This window comes from Cuculus canorus, chromosome Z, assembly GCF_017976375.1.
Source record: "Cuculus canorus isolate bCucCan1 chromosome Z, bCucCan1.pri, whole genome shotgun sequence".
In the NCBI taxonomy this organism is placed as follows: domain Eukaryota; kingdom Metazoa; phylum Chordata; class Aves; order Cuculiformes; family Cuculidae; genus Cuculus; species Cuculus canorus.
The window spans coordinates 75,584,874-75,600,284 of NC_071441.1; the positions used below are offsets into that span (position 1 = coordinate 75,584,874).

The window sequence follows — 15,411 nt, forward strand, 5'->3', positions numbered from 1 at the left end:
ATCCCACCCCCTGCCATGGGCAGGGACACCTCCCACTGGATCAGGTTGCTCCAAGCCCCATCCAACCTGGCCTTGAACACCTCCAGGGATGGGGCAGCCACCACTGCTCTGGGCAACCTGGGCCAGGGCCTCCTCACTCTCATTGTGAAGAATTTTTTCCTAATGTCTCATTTAAATCTTCCCCTCTCCAATTTAATGCCATTCTTCCTCATCCTATCACTCCATGACTTTGTAGAAAGTCCCTCTCCATCTTTCTTGTACACCCCCTTCAGATACTGGTAGTTTATTGGATGTAATGGGAAGCCCCTAAACCTGGCTTAGGTCCCCTGCTTTGTTTGAGGCCAAGAGTTTAGTTCATCCAGATAAATTAATAGTTTTTCCAAGCCAGAAAGTAGCTTTTCAAGCATTTCAACTAATCTGTTTGCATGATGCAGGTATCCTCACTCACCCTTATCTGACTGAGCTACCAAGGATGCAGAAGAAATTCCATTCACTGCATGTTGAGGGATGAAGGAAGTGCAGATCCCAACAACCCCTTCCCTGGGAACCTAGGATTAACTCAGCATAGCCTCACACCCCTTTTCGGTGCTCCAGGTTGAACTTGTGAAGCTTCAGCTGGTCATGGTTCTCATTAGTCCTTCATCTGTCACATAATGAGCTGTTGGCACACCCACAGCCTCCTGCCTCTCTGCTCTGCTTATCCATACAGGAAATTTTGCCTTTAATACCACGCAATATCTCATCACTGACATTTAATTGTGTCAGGCTCTTCAGTGGTGATGAGTAAAAGCTTAGAACAGGTTTTATAGTGACGCTGAGTCTCCATGCAAAGGACCAGGCAGAGAACGTATGGCATTAGGTTGATAAACGAAGAGACAGGGCATGAGGGTGGACACTTGGGACTATATGTCCTCTTTCCCTCTGCTGGAGAGCAACCAGCACTTTGAAACTGTGATTTATTTAACCCATTTCAGACCTTTGCCTTGAGAGAGATTACTCCTGTCTTGACTACAGGAAGATCATAGACAGCAAGCTGAGATGATGGCATGTCTGCCATGGTTTCTGACCTAGATGAGTGGAATCCCATTCCTTTGTCCATGCCATTGCTGTTACCCAGGCAGGAGATGCTCTCAATGTGTAGAAGAAACACTGCATCTTCAGATTTCCAAGGTGGTATTTTCCAAAGCTCGTTGGTGTTTTGAAGACCCCTTTCCATCATTACTTTTGCAACGTGCATCTTCCTGCCAAAGGGTCAGTGGTTCTCTCTAACATCCCATCGACATTTTCCAGCTCCCTTTTTAGCTACTTTACACCGAGGGCCTGTTGCTGCCCCTGGGCATGGCCCCACTTGCCCTGTGTCTGCCCGCAAGGTCTCTTGCACCTGCCAATCATCCTTCCCTGACTCCAGCATCTCCAGTCCCCAAGGACTCTCTAAGCTGTACCTGCTCCCATGTGCTGAGAGGTCCCTTTTCCTGTGCTTAAGTCCCATGTGAGCATCCCCCTTGGATGCATCAAGCATATGGCCTGGCATATGGGGTATTAATGCAGCAGCTGGCGTCGAGTGGTTTCGGCACGGCGGGCGCACACATTTGCTGCAAACAAGAAACTCATGTGTATGATGTGACCACAGCCTGTACTTTGGGTACCCCTGCCCGATTAGGGGAGCTGGGGATGACGGCTGCATTCCCTCCCCACTGCTCATTTTTGCTCTGATGCCAGTTGCAGCGGCAGCAGGAAGGGGGTTTTCTTCCTCATCAGCATTTGGAGTCATTACCGCATTTCACTCTCCGAGCTTCCTGTCCAATTGCTTCAGAGCATCACCAGGTGGGACACGGACATTTATCTCCGCTGTTGCTTGCTGTTATTTTTGGGGGGAGGCTTGCAGCCTTCTGTCCTTGGAAGCAAACCTTTGCTGCAGATATCTGTTGATGTAGAGCACAGTCCCCTGAACAAGTCACAGCCACATGGGTCCCTGGTGGCTCCTGCTCCTCCCACCAGTTTTTCTCAGCGTGGTCTCTTTCGAAACAATCCTCTCTTGCTTACTTTCTTTTTCCTTCTTGCTTGAAACTCATTTCTCACTGATGATTTGTGCGGTGGCCCACTGTGTCAGGCACGGAAGTTAGAGAAAAGATCAAGATGCATGGGGATTCTCCCTCTTAGGATTAAATTTAAGACTAATGAAGCCATTGACAAGGTTGACCACCCTCCAGTGATGTTTTACACCTATGCAAGGAGTATGTGTAAAGGGCAAACTGGCAGCACATGCTCAGATACTGGTACGCCACAAGGGAGCCATGAATAAATCTCTGTGCTCTCCCGTGCCTCAGTACCCCCAAAAAGAAAAAATAACGTTGTCTTCTACCTGAGATCTAGTGTGGATAACAGCTAAACACACATTACATGTCTGTGGGTCTGCATATATATTTAAACATACGTGTCCAGAGAAGAGCAACGAAGCTGGTGAGGGGCCGGAGAAGAAGTCTTACGAGGAGCGGCTGAGAGAGCTGGGGTTGTTTAGCCTGGAGAAGAGGAGGCTGAGGGGAGACCTTATTGCTCTATAACTACCTGAAAGGAGGTTGTGGAGAGGAGGGAGCTGGGCTCTTCTCCCAAGTGACAGAGGACAGGACAAGGGGGAATGGCCTCAAGCTCCACCAGGGGAGGTTCAGGCTGGACATCAGGAAAAGATTTTTCGTGGAAAGAGTCATCGGGCCCTGGAACAGGCTCCCCAGGGAGGTGGCAGAGTCCTAGAAGACGGCTAGATGAGGTGCTGAGGGACATGTTTTGGTGGTGAAGAGGAATGGTTGGACTCAATGATCCAAAAGGTGTTTTCCAACCTGATGATTCTATGATTCTATGATTTTATGGCTCTATCTTAAAGCAGATACATATGTTATACAGCTTGGCTATTTCTGCTCCAGGGAAAATGCATCCCTAGTGCTTGAACCAATGACCTTTACCATTGGCTGACCTGATCAAACACGAGAGAGCAGGCCTCTGGCCAGCTGGATGAGGAGGTTGTGTACACATGGGCTGCTGCTCTGGCAGAAGTGATTGCTCTTACCTCCTCTATGGTCCCATGGGAGGTCATCTTCCACCTCCAGTGGAGCCTTTGCTTTCCTTGTCCAGCTCTTGTCTTCAAGTTTTGGTGTGTCATAGCCCAGCTCCTTCGTCCTTGCAGCAACACTTTGCTAAAATCAGTGCTCACCTTTGCTTCAGATCCAAGGACCGTTGTCTCAGAGGTTGAGAGCACTAATGGGCTGCGATGTACCTGGGGAGAATCCTGTATTTCCAACTAGATTGAGATGAGATCTTAAGGAGAAACGTTCTCCCGTGAGGGTGGTGAGGCCCTGGCCCAGGTTGCCCAGAGCAGTGGTGGCTGCCCCATCCCTGGAGGTGTTCCAGGCCGGGTTGGATGGGGCTTGGACCAACCGGATCCAGTGGGAGGTGTCCCTGGAACTGGAACTGGATCATCTTTGAGGTCCCTTCCAACACAAACCATTCTGTGATTCTATGATTTTTCAATGATTATCATCAAAACCTCCCGGATGCAGTGAGGGGCAGAAGCACTTCATAAAAGCTGCTTAAATGAGAACCCAGGTTCTGGGAACTCCAGGACAAAGCCTTAAATATCTCCCAAAGGATGCAAAATTCCGGCTAACTTCGCAGACATTGGTCCCACTGAGGAAACACTGTCCTTTTTGCTGTGGAAACTGAATTAACAGTTACACCGTCCAATGCATAAACCAGGCAGGCTTATGGCTATCGGTATAAGGATTTGCCGGAGGTTAGCCGAGAGCAGAGGAGGGTTTAAGCTGACAGGCAGGGTCTGTCCTTAAAACATCAATCCCTGCCTGGTCTGAGCAAGCCAGCACCTTGCACACTTTGCCTTTCCAGCCTGCAAATTGGCTGCCTGAATTTAAGATGACCCCTGAGGCTCGAGGCGCTGCATGAACTACTTAGGAAGCCCAATCAGATTTGTGACATCTCAGTTGGTGCCTTCACCTCAGGAAGAAATAAATAAAATAAAATCTCCAATTATAAAGGGGGGTTGTAGCTCGGAACTGCTGGTCTGGCTTCTTCCTTGGTGTTTGCATTTCTTGGTTAGTTTGCATTTAGTTTTTTCAGCCTCAGTTTCTATGGAAATAAGCTTTATACAGTGGCATAAGATTTATACTGGGACGCGCTGCTCACCTGAACTGGGCAATATTATTAGTGGTACCATGAGGGGAAGAAGGAAATATCAGCTGGGGCCGTGTTGGGCATAAGAGAATCCATTTGTAGCCCTTTTGGGCTGCAGGGAATAACCTTTTCAGAGTTAGGGTCTCAGTGGGGTCACCAGTCGTTTTGGGTGGGATGTCCCCAGCCTCACTGACCTAATTTTTTGAGTGTGGTTAATTGGGGCGCAGAAAATCCTTAGAATCATTTAGGTTGGAAAAAAAACCCTTAAGATCCATTCCAAACATTAAACTCCATCCTAATGTGGTTGAGGTCTGTACTTCCTCTGCCTGGTTGGTAGATGAGGCTGGGTATGATGGAAGGTGTTGGAGGACCACATCTGTCCTGGTCCAACCCAGACCCTCAGAACACCTCCAGGTGCAGGTACAGGACCGCTGATGTCCCCAGCATCGTTCTGGTGGCAGAGCTGTCCCCAGGCCACCACACGAGGGCAGTGCAAGTTTGAGCGTGCCTGGGACCTGCAGAAAGCAGATGAGCAGAAATGGGGAGAAAAGCCCCATATTGTGCTCGTGGGTGGTTTGGTTTTGTTTGTTTTTTTTTGCTGCAGACAGATTTCATGTTTGGGTGTTGGGCATCACCCGGCGTTGCTCCTCAGCCCAAGCACTCTCACAGTGACAGCCCAGATGCCACATGAAGGGTCACCGTGGAGGGCCACCACGATGCTACGTGAAAGGTCACTATGGGGTTGTTCATCACCCATCTCACCATCATTTGATGCTGTAACTTCTCCATCCCTCCAGCCCCACAGCAGCGTTAAGGATACACGAGCTACTCACTGCTTCAGGTAATAGTTTATTTTCTCCAGGAGTGTAAAATGTGCAGCAGGTACGTGTATAGGACTGCAGTTTTCTTAGTCAAGAGGAGTCGCAACCAAACGAGAGACCAAAACAAAGAAACCTAAGAGTATCTTGCCCTACAGCAATTAGTGCAAGTCATGTAAAACATCAGTTCAACACAGGAAAACAAGGGAAAAAATGGCATTTCCAAGCCACAGGTATTCTCTCTCCTGCTGTTGGGATGGTGGGGATCTCGGAGGTGGGGCTGGGAGGTGGGATGGGGCTGTGTTCACATGAGCAGTAGGTCAATCTTTTGCAAGAAGGATTTTTTCTCATTTCTTCTCCCTTTTTTTTTTTTTGTTTTGGAAAGAAAAAATCACATCCAGACCAAAGACGTGCAGGCTGTCAGAGGTGCCAGAAGGCGATGGCAGAACCCTAAAAACCCAACCATGCCGCAAAACATACTTGGTTGCAATGAGATGATTGGGGCCTCACTTCATTTACTCTCTAATCTTAATTCTTTCCTCTGCAGCCACACAATCTTCCAGCCTCAGGGCTCCAGGATTGTGAATAAAGCACTAATCCCCTTCAAAATGGGTGTGAAAATGCCCAGGATGTGGGACAGAGACACAGCAGGTCCCACGGATCTCTGGGCAGGAGAGGAGCGGAGAAGAGATGGGACAGCATTTGCAGCCCCACTGGTATCACTGGGAATCCTGCTGAGGACCCACATCCAGATCTGACGCGTTCTAGGGGGTGCTTTAAGAAATTGTTCACTTTTTCTATTTTTTTTGCAAGTGACTGCCAAGTTGAAAAGCCTCTCAATTCCCAAAGTGAGTGCTCTTTCTTTCCTGTTTTCCCTTTTTTCTTTTTTTTGGTATTTTATTTCTTCCGCACAACTGGAGGAAGAGGCTCTTGCACCGTTTGCCAAATCATTTTGAGCCAAGGGCAGGGAGTTGCCCATCCAGCTCCACATTGCTCGTACACAGGAGACGCTTCTCTTGCAGCAACACCTGGTGCAAGCAAATGCTGTGTGCGCAGCATCACCCCAACACCGCTTCCCGCATTGTGGTCTGGATGATCCAGTAGAAAACAGCAGCTGTTCGGGAACAAGAGTGTAGCCATATGTTGCTGCTAACAAGCATTTACTGAAGCTGGTTTCTTTCGGTGATTCCCATGTGTCTGATTAGTGCACAGCTCCTCCGAGCAATTTTCGGATTTTTCACTCTCCTCTTGCAAATCTTTTTTTTTTTTTCTTTTTTTTTTCTTGGTGTTATAAGCAAAACAGAATATGAGCATAAAATGGGGTTAAAAGCTACAACATTTTTTTTTAAAAAAAACCCTAAAAATGTATTTAAATAGCTAAAAAGTAATTCACTTAATTTTCACTTTGTATTTTTTGTGCTCAGAAACACACTGTATCTGTGGAATATGCTGACACTGCTGTGGTCCTGAAGGTTCTGAGCACAGATGAGATGCTCAACAACCAACTGCCTGCCCTGAAAGAGAGATTGATATTTCCATCTCCTCAAGCCACATTTTGGGCTGTGCCCACAGGTCCAGACCCCTGCCTGAGCACCCGATGCTGCGGAGTGCTCCTCGCGAGTGCAAGGGAAGGAAAATAACTGCTGGCTGTGAGAACTCGGGATGTTTTGCTGGGATTGCAGCAGGGTGTACGACCAATGAGCTCAAGCCCCTGATCCCCAGGCTTGGGAGGACGGACTTGGACCCTTATTTCCCATTGCATTCCCAGTCAAAACAAACTGGGAGAAGTTAAGCTGGCCAAGTTGGGAATGGTCCCTGGGCTGTGCCAGCATCTCATCCTCTTGGAAGAGGTTTTGCCCATGAACTGAGCTGAGAGGAGGGAGCTGCATTGCCGGGAACACCTTTCCCCGTGTTTAATCTTGTCTCACGGCAGCTATGGGAAAGGAAAGCAGCTTATTCCAAACTCATTTTTCCAAACCACACTGGTAGGTAGTAGATAGACAGGTGCCGTTGAAGGTGACTCATCCCACCCTTGGGAGGTCTAGTGTAGGTGGGATGAATCACCCACTGGCAGTACCTGCCTCCCTCCAGAGCCACAGCAGCTTCAGAGGAAGGCTGGAAATCATTTTAGGACATCCAGAATTAAGGTGTCAACATGTAGGTGTCTCAATGTGCACCTTGTGTCTTTTACCTCACTTCCAAATAATAGCTGAACGATGTGGGATGAGTCCCACCATTCCTACCTGGAGCCTATTTTTCAGGTTTCTGCATCTCTTTCGAAAAATAACAAGGAAATTCTGCAACCCTATAGTGCCAATACGAATTACAGGACTCACATTCGTGTCAGCTGTGCTCACAGATTCACAGAGTCACAGAATGGTTTGGGTTGGAAGGGACCTTTAAAGGTCCAATCTCTCTGCCAAGAGGGACATTTTCAACTCGATCAAGTTGCTCAGAGCCTCATCCAACCCGACCTTGGATGTTTCCAGGGTTGGGGCATCCACCGTCTCTCTGGACAACCTGTGCCAGTGTTTCACTACCCACCGCGTAAAGAATGTCTTCCTGCTGTCTACCCTGAATCTTCCCTCTTACAGTTTAAAACCATTCCCCCTGTCCTATCACTACATGACCTTGTCTCTCTCCATCTTTCTTGCAAGCCTGCTTGAAGTTTGGAAGGGCCTCAAAAAGGTCTTGCTGGAGCCTTTTCTTTTCCCGACTGAATAATCCCAACTCTCTTAACCTCTCTTTACAGCAGAGGTTCTCCAGCCCCCTGATAATTTCCATGGCCTCTTCTGGGCCCGCTCCAACAGTTCCATGTGCTTCTCGCGCTGAGGTCTCCAGAACTAAACGCAGGGCTCCAAGTAGGGTCTCACCGGAGCTGAGTAGAGGGGCAGAGTCCCCTTTCTTGACCTGCTGGCCACGCTTCTTTTGAAGCCACCCAGTGCTCATCAGCACCTCCTGCAGCCAGGCCCTGGGAGCCACCGTGAGACGCTGAACAAGAAGCCACCGTACCACGAGCTTGGAGACAGCTCCATGTCCTTTCAGCATGAGGTTTGGTGCTCATCACACCTGTCTCAGATGGGAAAGAGAAGCAGAGCCCTGGGAAGGCACCTTCACACTTAACTGGGCTCCCCCATAGATACCTGTGGCCTGGAGTCACCACACAACATCAAAATGGCAAGAAACAAAGTTTTCTCTAGTTCTCCCTCCCCACCCCGAAACATGATAGACACCAGCACTCGGCTCCATCCAACCCAGCGCAATGTGGGAAAATCAATCTTAACTTGCTAATCGTCAGCAGCATCACAACGCCAGTAGTCCCCTCGGGCCAGAGCCCATACTGGCTAGATGCTTAATTAATGCATAATTATTTTGGCTTTTCAAAAGATGGCTTTGGAAAGCACCAAATCTGCGTGTCCAGCAAACATCCGTAGACCTGAGGCCACGAGGATGGCCATTCTGTCCCAAGAAGGGAGGCAGCTCAGTATCTGCAGTGGCTTTGCCTTCCCAGCGTGGCCGCAGGCAAGACAACAAAGTCCTGCTAATAATTTAAGAGCAGTTTAATAAATACATGAGAAGATCTAGTCTCTTTTTTTTTTTTCCCATCCACCTTCTATCATTGACACAAGTTAAGGGTGATTATCCTACGAGTAACTAAGGCAAATTTGTTTGTGTGTGTGTTTCTCTCACCTTTTTTTTTGTTTTGATCTTTTCCCCCCGTTGTTTTTACATAAAGCAATCACATAAAAATAGTTATAAATAGAAAAATTGCAAAGGTTTTTCACCCCTAGACAAATAGGAAAAAAAAACCAACCCAACAAATCCAACAAACAAATTGAGACAGAAAAGCCACCTTGCTTCAAGTCCTTGTACAGTACTCAGCATCTTTGGATACTTTACAATGACTCCAAATAGTAGACAAAAAAACACCTGAAGTAACCAGTCATCTGCAAAACGTCACTTATGTTAAGAATTTGATACAGATTTAAAAAAAAAAAAAAAAAAAAGAAGTTTGATGCAGTTTTACGCAGTTTTCTTCTTTTTTTGTCTCCACTGACTTGTTGCACATGGAGTCTTTGTGGGTTTCTTTCTGGAGGAGGAAACAAGCTTTAGGCAGTTCCTTGGGATCATTCTGTAATGGATGGTGTCAGAGCAGAAGTTCTTCATGCCCTCATGGGAGGCTGTGGACCCTGGGCCCGTTGTGTCCCCCACATGCTCCGGTGGGGAGACCGTCATCCAACCACTGCTTCGGAGCGGCACCAAAAATGGGCAAACCAAGACGTTAATGAATGTGTGGTCCTCTCATTCTCTTTGATTCTGCTGATGTTGAAATGTATCAATAAAAACAGAAAGAAAAAGCCCCAATTTGTAACATTTATGTTCTTCAGAGCTGTTTTTGTGTGAAACCAACTCCCTGGGGTACCCACTGCAAGCCATCTCAGCCAGTGGTGAAACTGGGGTCCCACCACATATAAGAGGAGCTGTCAGAGGTAGATGGCCATCAAAAGCCCTTCTCCTTGAGAGCTCACGTTTTTGGGGCTGAAGGAGGCTGATGGTGTGATTCCAGCCGATCTGCCACTTTTTTGCCCTAAAAGAAATATTAGATGGGTTGGCCAAGCCAGTGTCTGCAGGGATGCTGGGGAGAACCCCAGATCTGGTGGCCACCATGGGAAACCTTCAGCTTGGTGTGCCCCACCATACATTACTGCCTCCTCTTTTGAACCCACAAATGGTGAAGAAATAGAATTTCTACTCGCTTGCAAGTAGATAATCTCATCTGTAGGAAGATGAGATTTTGCAGAATTCTTATCCACAAAGATTCTTTGAGATGAGCAGCACGGAAATCTGCACACACATTTATCCCCATTGACACTGCAGATTCAGTGACACTCAAGTGTTTGTCATCAAAATATATATAGGAATTAGGGGGAATTAAGGAAAAAAAAAAAAATGAGACCTTTCAGAATGGCCAGTGACGGTGAACTCTGACTCTTTGGTTTGAAACGACTTTTTCATTTCAAAATTCCCACATGGTTTATTTTCGCAAAGCAAGGGTTTAAAAAAAACCCTCAGGGCTGAAACATTTCTGATCCTTTTAAAATGTTTCCTTCACCTTTTCAAGCAACTGAAGTTAAAATACTCAAAATAGGCTTTGGTTCTCCTTATGAAATGTGGAAAATGCCGGAGAACCAAAATAAGTAAAATCCCCCTTTTCCACCCAGCTTTGCCCCTGGGTGATTTTATATAGATTTTTTTTTTTTATTATTTTATATTTTTAGCATCCCAACTCATCCTGCACAGCAGGGCTTTCACCAGCCCTGCAAATCTGATATACCGCTGAGAAAGGCAGTGGCTGGCATCCTTCCCTTCCCAGCGTGGCTGCTTTACCCTCCCCTTTATCACTTGCAGAGCAAATTTTGTTGCCAGACATGGGAATTAATAAAAAAACAAAAAGAAAAAGAAAAAAAAAAAGTCCATTTGACCAAAAGTGCCGAGGAATGTAACATATCAAAGCTAAATACGGACGGCTCGTTGGTGTCCAGCAGGCGCCGCAGGTGAAAACTGGGGAACATCTCCCCCAGAAGAGCCATCTCATGGTGATGGCCGTGCCCTGGGCTGAGGCAAGTGACATTTTTTGGGAGTGTTGAAGAGAGCAGCAGTCCTGGCCTGGCCATCCCAGACGGAGTTGTGAGCGGTGGGTGGCTGGATGGGGCAGCGAGTGCCCCATGGCCCCAAAGCCAAGTGCGTCGTAGAGTCTAAAGTGCTGGTGGCCATGGGGCACAGCACCCGCCCACCCACCCGCTCACCCCAGGGAGGACCCTGAGCCCCAAGCCCCGTGGCAGGCCGTGGCAGTGAGGGGATAAAGAGCCTCTTGGGAGCCAGACAATGAGAAAGGGCAAGCGGTGGCATCTAGGGAGCCGGTCGCTCTCTTAGGAGGGAGTGGATGCATGGTGGGACTGTGCACGGGTTTAGTTGCTCGCTTCCGAGATGGGAGCCATGTGGCCGAGCCCCGCCAAGCCACTGAAACCCGTGCTCCAAGGATCAGGAAGGGGGAAGAAGGGCTGGGCAGCAAGGTTTTCGTTATGGCCCAGGGTGAAGGCAAAGATGCCCGCGTTTCTCTCCATGTCCAGCTGGGCTCGCCTCAAGAGCTTCATCTGGGTTTCTTCAAACTGGCTCTCCAGCTCCTGCAGGCTGAAGGCGGTCTTGGCCCCGCTCAAAAAGTGTTTGGGGCTGGGGCCAGGAAGGCACATGGCCGCACCGCTGAGGTGGCCGCTCATCTCCTCCAGCGTAGGTGGCATCATGAAGCTCTTTTCCACTGGTGGGCCACCAGGAGCGAAGAGCAAGCCAGCTGCCCTCCATGCCGCTGGTTTGCGCCCTCGCCGAGGCCGAGCAATCCGGCAGCTCTGGCGTTTGATGTGGCGATGGAGGTGGTCAGAGCGGGTGAAGCTCTTGTAGCAGAACTCACACTGGTAGGGCCGGATGCCCGTGTGGATGCGCATGTGATTCTTCAGGTCGTAGTTGTGCACGAATTTGGCGTTGCAGTGGATGCACAGGTACGGCCGCTCCCCCGTGTGCTTCCGCATGTGGATTTTGAGCTTGTCCTGCCTGCAAAAGAAAAGGCGCTGGGTCAGGCGGTGTGGGCTAGAAGGGATACAGTTGGGATTGCTCCTTGGATCAGGAGAGGGATAGGTGATGGAAAGCTGGAGAGCTCTTCCCAGGGCTTCCAGCCACAGCGCTGCCCCACTGTGTAGATGCTCTTGAAGGTTGGTGTTTGCATCCAGCTCCTCCTGCCCCAACTGACAGTGCCTAAATATCACAAAGACCCAGCCCTCCACGTCAGGAGTTTGTAGCCCATCCCAAATAGTCCAGAACAGCCTAATTGGAGGAAAAGTCCTCTGGAATGAAGCCAAAACACATATAGGAATATCTACATAAGTACAGCTGCCTGCAAAGAAGGAAATTAGTTGAGCTGGTGGGGTGATGTTGCTTAAACAAAGTCCCTTTCGGAGCTGATTTTCCCTGCCTTTTATCCTTGCAGTGACCACTGGGTGTCTCAGGAGCTTTATCTGAAGCAGGAGCGTGGCACAGGGTGAGGCGAGTGGAGGTGCAGGAGGCGCCTCTGCACCCACTGTCCTTCCCAGCCATCTTCACCAAAGTCAAGACAAGCACATCCAGCCTCACACACAGAGTGGAGAAGGTTATTAAATACACCAGCATGACGGCATAACACCCATCCCAAGGGCACTTCTTTGCAAATACAGTTGGGTATTTTGTTTTTTAAGAGGAATATCTCAAAGCTGCGAGAATGTTTTCCCAGCCCGGCAGTCCAATCACTGTGGGGTTTTTTTTCCCCAATAAATGTTTCCTTCTGCAGTCTACAAAAATCACAGCTAAGGCATACGATTACGAAAAGTAAAGCTCGTTGTAGCTGAACTGAGCCCAGCATGCTGCCTAGGTGGCACCAGCGGAGTTCAAGTAAGAAAGAAAGAGCAAAGTGGGAGAATTCATATTGTTTTCTGAACTGCTCACAGCACAATACTCCTAGATGTTAGTAACGTGGCTAAGAATATGCGGAATATATGGAGTCACATCATTATTGCAGATAAAGTAAGTGATCATAAAAAAAACCCACCCCAAAACACCCCAAATATCTGTTTACCCTGACAGGTAAAGCCTTCAAAACTCGCAAGGTGCTGCCTTTGCACTAATTTCTGGTGCAACGTGAAGCATCTTTTGGTGACTTGACAGGTAGCATGCCGGTGTTGGCCATGCCGTGAGGAGCACAGCACTAGGACGGGCATCCCTGCAAGCCAACCCACCAGGATCAAGGAGGCAGAGAAGTATTCCTAGCAGGAGAGTCACTTCTTCACCAGATGATGCATTATTGCCTTTGGGGAACTCATCCCAGCCTGGTCCTGCATCTGCAGTGGCAGCGCAGGCAGTGGAGATGCTCCCTGCCCGTACAGTGGTTGTTATGACCTCGTGTGAGGTTTACAACTCGAACAGATTTTTTTTTCAGGGAGACAAAGCGTCTCTCAGTCCCCAGATCCCAACTCCCCCCTCTGGAATTTACAAAGATGCTGTTATCCCAAGATTTTAACAAGGGCATGGTTCCTCAAAAAGGGCCGGAATCAGTTCGCAGCAGCGGGCAAAGCAGCGTGGAAAATTTCAGCCCAAATGGATAATGTGCAGCGAAGTCGTAGGCAGGGGCTCGTAATGCGAAGTGTTGGGAAACGTTAATAAAAAGCAGAGCTACCAGCCCCACCTATAATATAATTTAAACCTCTATATGTAATGTTTAACCTAGTAGGATCACTTTTCCTAATAAACACACAGCGTGCCAGGACTGTACAATGTAAACACAGGCAAAGCTTTTTTTTTTCAGGCTATTACCCATCTCCAGCAGCAGACAGGGAGAAACTCAATCCTCCCTGCCCTGGCAGCACGTCTGTGAGATGGAAGAGAGGTTTTATGGATCCACCTGGAGATGCTCAGAGGCTGGGTGGGGGGAGATGCTCAGAGGCTGGGTGGGGGGGAGATGCTCCGGTTGCAGTGAAGCACCCCAGGGAGGATGAAGCATGGGAAACATGGGCTTTGCAGGATGGGAGCTTGGCGTGCAGGCTCTCCGAAAGAGAACCGCGCTCTGTGTGTGTGTGTGAATAACCTTAATGCAATTGTGTTAGGAGAGCGATTAGGGCTCTGCAAGCTGTCACAACACAAATAATAGGAACAAATAATGTTAACCTTTCTGGCTGGAACACTTTCTCCTTGAGTACTCCAGGGCTGTCTTGGTGGAAAAGCTGAAATATTTGCAGTTTTCTCCAGCGTTTTAGCAGGACAAGCCAGCAAACTAGAAGCCGAGCAGCCTTTGTTTAAGGAAAAAAATTAATGAGCTATTAAATGAAGTCCTGCTTCCTGCGATCAGATGTCCCTAGGGGTCAGGAGTGGCAGATCCAGGTGAATGTGAGGTCCTTGCCATGGGATGTGGGATCCCACTGATGCAAAGGGGAAAGGATCTGATGGGAAGGCTGGGGAACTCCCCACCTAGAAAGAAATATTTTCTCTACTTCCCCCAGTAAATTTGTTCCTCCCCAGTTCCTAGAGCACAGAAATAATGCAAAGGACTGGTTCATTCAGAAATCCCACTTGGAACCTCTGTTTTCCTGCACCCTTGTTCCCAGGGGACCCCAAGGGGGACCACCTGGGCTTGCGTCTCACCGGTGAAAGCACTGCTCACTGCCATGGATGTAAATCTCATGCTTTCGGGAAGCATGAAATTCCCCCTGAGTGCAAAACCCTTAATGCAAACTGTGGCGTTCAGGAAGACCTGGCAGAAATCTCTTTCTACATCTCAATCACTCCACTCTGTTTAAACACACTTTCTCCTAAAGGAGAGCTCTCACATTGGAGTAACGCTGCAAACGGCTAAAATATCCCCAAACAAAACCAAACGGCTGCCTGCTATTCAAAATACTTCCAAATACATTTAAAAATAAACCAATGTTTTGAATTTCCACTGTGCTCAGGGCGTTAAAGATGGCAAAAAATCCTCCAGCCTTCAGCTTCGTGCGGTGTGACCCAAATGAAAGGCTTCGTTTTCATGAATGATGTTAGGAGCCTGCACTATTGGGTTAGTCCCAATTTTCTTTGGTTGCGCAGAGAAGTCACGGATACTGCATCCCTGGAGGTGTTCAACGCCAGGTTGGATGGGGCTTGGAGCAACCCGATCCACTGGGAGGTGTCCCTTCTTTTATTGGGTTAAAGTCCTTCTATCCCTGTGCTTTGTATTTAGAAGCTGTTGAGCACATGGGTGGATGTAGAAGCCGATGGGTTGAGCCCTGTATTAGTAATAGGCTATGCCAGACCATCTCTGCACTGAGTTTTCAACCTCCAAGATGCTAATTTAACCTGTCTGGATTAGGCGCCAGGATACCTGAATTCCCACTGGAACCTCCTAGTAAACTCTGAGTCAGTACCAACAGCCCTCTGTGCCTCAGCTTCCCCAAATGAAGCCAATGACGCTGCCTTTGCGTGTGAAGGGCTTTGGGAGCCCTCTGGGAGGGCTCAGCTCTAATATTCTATATACTGGGAAAGCATTGGTGATGGGTCAAGCTAAAACTATTTCCCTGTCAGCAATTAGCACCTGCAGCATCACACCCAGGAGAGCGATGGGGATGGCAGGATGGGGCTTGCCAGGTGGTCCTTCCACACTCGCCAGGTTGAAACCATTCTGATCCTCCTAGCAGATCCTGCTGCCTGGAGGTGATGACCCAGCACCAGCCTGGGGATGCAGCACCAGCAGGAGCTGGATCCAGATTCCTGCATGCAGGAATTAGCACCAGGCAGTGGCCTTTCCCCTGCAAATACCAGGGTGAGCTCACTCACGTCGCATACGCCCACCCGAAGCAAGATG

At 48.6% G+C, this 15,411-nt stretch overlaps 1 protein-coding gene across 7 annotated transcripts in view; it reads right to left on the reverse strand.

Annotated features, from left to right (window-relative positions):
* Positions 1-10,804: 10,804 nt before the first annotated feature.
* Positions 10,805-15,411, reverse strand: part of ZBTB7C (zinc finger and BTB domain containing 7C) — a 164,617-nt gene continuing 160,010 nt past the window's right edge. For all 7 annotated transcript variants that reach the window (XM_054054503.1, XM_054054506.1, XM_054054504.1 and 4 more), the window contains one exon: positions 10,805-11,603. In XM_054054503.1, the coding sequence (XP_053910478.1) occupies positions 10,967-11,603 (637 nt within the window). In that variant the 3' untranslated portion in view covers positions 10,805-10,966. The remainder of the gene's footprint in view (positions 11,604-15,411) is intronic.